We start from the raw sequence: 5,097 nt of genomic DNA on the forward strand, positions 1-5,097 counted from the left end.
AAAAAATACTCTGAATAGCTAAAACAATCTTTAGAAATTAAAACTAAACTAAATTGGAGGCTTCACACTTCCTGATTTCAAATTATATTACAAAGCTATAGTGATCAAAAAAGCATAGTACTGTCATAATGACAGACATAGAGACTGATGGAACAGAACAAAACACCCAGAAGTAAACCTAAGCATATACAGTCAACTAATTTTCAACAAGAGCACCAAGATGTCATAACAGAGAAAGAATAGTCTCTTCAATAAAGAGGGTTGGTCAAACTAGAAATCTATATGCAAAAGAATAAAACTGGATCCCAATCTTATACCATACACAAAAAGCAACTCAAAAAGATTAAAGATCTAAAAGTAAGATCTTAAATCATAAACTCCTAGAAGAAAACATAAGGAAAAACCTCTTGACATTGGTATTGGCAATATTTGGATAGGTAACATAAACAAAAACGAAAGAATTAAACTAAAAAGCTTCTACACAGCAAAGAAAACAGTCAACAAAATGAAAATGCATCCTACAGGTTGGGTGAAAATATTTGCAAACAACTTATCTGATAAAAAGTTGACATTCAAAATATATAGGAAACTCACATGACTCAAGAGCAAAAATACAAATAACCCTAATAAAAATGGGCAAAAGATTTAAATAGACATTTTTCAAAGAAAACAAAAATACCCAACAGGTATATGAATTGGGACTCAAAATCACTAATCATCAAGGGAATCCAAATCAAAACCATAATGAGGTATCACCTCACTCCTGTTAGGGTGGCTATTATCAAAAAGAAAGGTACCATGTTGATAAAAATGTGGAGAAAAGAGAACACCTATACCCTGCTGGTGGGAATGTAAATTAGTGCAACTATTACAGAAAACAATATGGAGATTCCTCAGAAATTAAATTAGAGCTATCATCTAACCCAACAGTGCCACTTCCAGGTATGTAAGCAAAGGAAATGAAATTAGCACCTCATATAGATATTGTCACTTCCATGTTCATTGCAGCATTATTCACAATAACCAAGCTATGGAAACAACTTTAGTATTCACTGACAGTTAACTGGATAAAGAAATTGTGATGTACATATGCAATGAAATATTATTCAGCCTTTAAATGAAGGAGATATTGCCATTTGTGACATGGATGAACCTGGAGAACATTATGCTAAACAAAATAAGCCAGAAATAGAAGGAAAAATACTGTGTGATCTCACTTATATATGGAATCTAAAAAGAAATCAAATACATAGAAACAGATAGTGGAATGGTGATTACTAGGAGTGGGAATGTGGAAGAAATGAGAAGTCAGTCACAGGGTATAATTTGCAATTATGTAGGATATATAAGTCTAGAGATATAATGTATGACATAAGGATTATAGTTAATTATATTGCACTGTGTACTGCAAATTTGCTAAGAAAGTAGATTTTAGGAGGTCTCACCACAAAATGTAACTATGGAAGATGATGAATAGCATAATTTGTTTGACTATCAAGATCATTTCATTATGTATATATATATATATATCAAATCATATATATCTTAAATATATACAATAGAAAAAATATTTCATATGTTCCTTAGGCTTTTGTATGTGTGCTATTGTAACAGTGCCAAATACTTGGATCTTCTTAATTATAACATACTAAAGATGGCTTCATATTTATATGAGAATTCAATATCACTACTAAGTACACTGGTTCCTAATCCTTGGTGTAATACAGTGATGTCTTCATCTTTTAAGGACTTCAAATAAAATTCCTGCAGACTTGTGTTGATTAATTTCTTACCCACCATTTAATAACTGCTTCTCTTAAATGATATCGTTGATACTATTAATTCTCACTGATGTCATTCTGCCATCTTTGGATATTTAATAGATACATGCTGGTTGTGTTTTGTTTACATTTATTTAATTTCATTTTGTTTATTCCTGCTAAATATCATTTCTTGAAACTTCTAGAAAGAGAATTTCTTTTGCTTATTCTAGTCACAGTGACTGAGGTAGTGCCATAGTTACTGGTGCATAATCCAATTTTGCAAATCACATTAACTTCATATCTATGGGTATCATGATCAGTTCTGGTTTAAGGACACTAAGTAAACTGCACTGTGTGGCCCTTTCACTGTATCTCTAAGTGGAGTGGAGAGTGGAAGTTCTATCTTTCCTCCAGTTGAGATGTAAGCAGTGCTTCCAACTTGCCCATTCAGCTCCTAATTTCACGTTGTGAAGCTAACATGGATTAGCTTTGTTCAAAATACTGATAGAAACAAGGAAGACAAGTGAAGAGAGTGAGAATTGATGAGTCTAAGGACCTCTTTCCAGAATTTTAAAGTGTTGTTAAGTCACCATGTTCCTGTATCTTTTACTCTAAATCTGTGAGCCATTATATTTAATAATATCCTATTAAATATATTTTATATTTGCTTAAAAAATATCATTTATTTTTATGTCATTTGTAATGGGAAATCTATCTTACTGATACAGGATTTCTTATTTTAAGAGTTGAATGTTAATTAATGATGTCGGTGCTTAGGAAAAATAAGTCTAACTTCAACTAGGAAACCTTTAGTGAATGTATGACTAGATCCCTTGAGATTTCTCCTTTTTCTAGAATTTATGAATACTATTTTTGTTTGCTTGCTTTTATATTCATCCTGTCCCAGTAGTTAATTAGCAGGACAAATGGACTCTATATTAATGGGTTTTCCAGACACAGTCTCATAGATTGTTTTGCTTTTTTAGCATGCCTTTCTTTATATCTTCAAAATTCACTCAGATTCCTATTCTTTTAACAAATATACAACCAACAATATGATCCACTAACTTTTCAGGGCACTGACAGAAATAGAAGATAAAATCTGCCTTTTAAACAACTTACAAGTAAATGTAGTATGTAGATAATGAAATAATGTTGTTGGTTGCAGGTACGACAGTGGCAAATAAAAGGTGCTAGACAAATTTGGGTGAGGAACAGCTAATCCAATATGCATGTAAATGAAAGGAATTTCTAAGATTAATTATAAACACTTGTAAATATAAATGAATGGAATACTTGGTTATCAATTATTTTGGCATTTAATTTTAATTGTTTTATACACATGAGCCTTCTATTGCCAAATATACTTCACAATATTGGAAAATAGGGGCATTTTAAATAGTTTGAGCTGCTGATGACATCCATAAATACACACAGACACACACAATCTGTGTGTGACTCTGGATGTGTACTTAATCTTTCAGTATACTTCTGTCACTATTGATCTTGCCTGGGTTCATTAGAGCCTTGAAAGTTTTTGCACAAATTTATTTTACATAACACATTGAAATTTTCTCTAATTATAATTATACTTGTAGTGCCAACTATGATGACGATATATTTATGTAGTTGGTCAAGTTGTATAGAGAGATAAAAATGAAAAAGGAGGTGGCAAATACAGTTATAAATATAATATGACACCAAGCCTAGTCCCCAAGGCATCTAACCTAGATTGCTGTTGCTCCTTAATTGAATTAACAAAAGAAATTTGATGTGCTTACTGAATATATGTAGCATATTACTGTTTTAAACTGAATATGCACATATTTAATTGTATTTAATCTCCATTACTTTGTTGTAATTCTTGGATCCCACATTTGTTCAGAAATTGCCAGCTGGTTTGAAATTTCATTGTAGCTGAAATTTTTCATCAAGCATGTTTCTTACATAATTTTTCAAAGATCCGAGTTCTTATGTCCTGACTTTTCACACAGTACACAATGGGATTCATTAGAGGGGGAATAAGGAGGAAAATATCAGCTATAATTATTCTAATAACTGGAGAAACATTTTTGGCAAAACGGTGAATAATAGCCAATGTGATGATGGGCACATAGAAGATGAGCACGGCGCAGATGTGGGAGATGCAAGTGTTGAGGACCTTGAAGCGACCTTTGTTTGTTGCAATGCCCGTAACAATTTTCAGAATCATCGTGTAAGACATAGAAATGCACAACAAGTCTAACATAACTGTTAGAGCCACAAAAAACCCATAGATGATATTGACCCTGTTGTCAGAACAGGCCAACTTCATGACATCCTGGTGGAGGCAGTAAGGGTGACATAGAAGGCTTTTCTTACAGAATTTCGGCCTCTTTAGGATAAAGGGGAAAGGAAAGATTAGCAAAATACTTTTCACAGCTAAAACAAGGCTAACTTTAATGACTCTGTCACTGGTGAGGATGGAGGTGTATCTCAAACGGTTGTAGATGGCTATAAAGCGATCAACAGACATGATGAAAAGTACTGATGACTCCGTAGCTGAGAATATATGAATGAAAAAGTCTTGGGCAAAGAAGGCATCTGAGGAAACTCCTGTGACATTTAACAAGAAGATTCTCAGTATGGTTGGAAGAGAGGAGATGGACAGACCCAGGTCGGAAAATGCCAGCATGGAGAGGAAATAATACATACGTTCATGCAGAGATGTCTCAGTTTTTATGAAAAAGAGGATGGTGCAGTTCCTCAGGATGGCAATGAGGTACATGAGGCAAATGGGGATGGAGACCCAAATGTGAGCATGCTCCATCCCTGGGATCCCAATCAGGAAGAAGGTAGAGATTTCCAGTTTGGAAGTATTAAAGACTGACATCTCAGGATTATGAGGGAATCAGCATGTGTGTTTCATAAGAGGCTTCCTTCAATGGCTTAAATAAATTGGCTCAAATGAGTATCCTTTAGTCATCTGGTTGGTATAAATCTTGTGATTCCAGCTATTCTCCAAAATAATAATTATGACGAAAACAAAATATTATATGAAATATGGAAAGGAGCTCATATTTTATAAAACATATACAATTGTCTCTATAAATAGGATAAATAAGAGGAATATAAAAATATAACAGTGTCTACATGTAGCCAACAGTTCATATGCTTCTCTGGCTATAGAGTACAGGAAGGAAACAACAAACTTACCAGCCTCTATTTCCCATAGTACATTTAATTACATTAGAAAAACTCTTTAAGTTTGGAAACTGTATAGATTAGTGTAGTTTAAAAACAGAACAATTTTTCTACAATTGCAATTGTAGTTATTAAATAATTATAACCTTTA

At 33.1% G+C, this 5,097-nt stretch overlaps 1 protein-coding gene across 1 annotated transcript; it reads right to left on the bottom strand.

The window, feature by feature from the left end:
• Window positions 1-3,693: 3,693 nt before the first annotated feature.
• On the bottom strand, window positions 3,694-4,635 carry LOC105811359 (olfactory receptor 51A4-like). Its single transcript, XM_012645541.1, has one exon. It carries the CDS (start codon window positions 4,633-4,635, stop codon window positions 3,694-3,696), a length of 942 nt encoding a protein of 313 aa, XP_012500995.1.
• Between the last annotated feature and the right edge of the window lie 462 nt (window positions 4,636-5,097).

Source organism: Propithecus coquereli, unplaced genomic scaffold (genome assembly GCF_000956105.1).
Source record: "Propithecus coquereli isolate 6110/MARCELLA unplaced genomic scaffold, Pcoq_1.0 Scaffold235, whole genome shotgun sequence".
NCBI lineage: Eukaryota > Metazoa > Chordata > Mammalia > Primates > Indriidae > Propithecus > Propithecus coquereli.

Excerpts from the sequence above, each read along its gene's own strand:
- LOC105811359 (XM_012645541.1), bottom strand. The coding sequence starts at position 4,635 with ATGTCAGTCTTTAATACTTCCAAACTGGAAATCTCTACCTTCTTCCTG.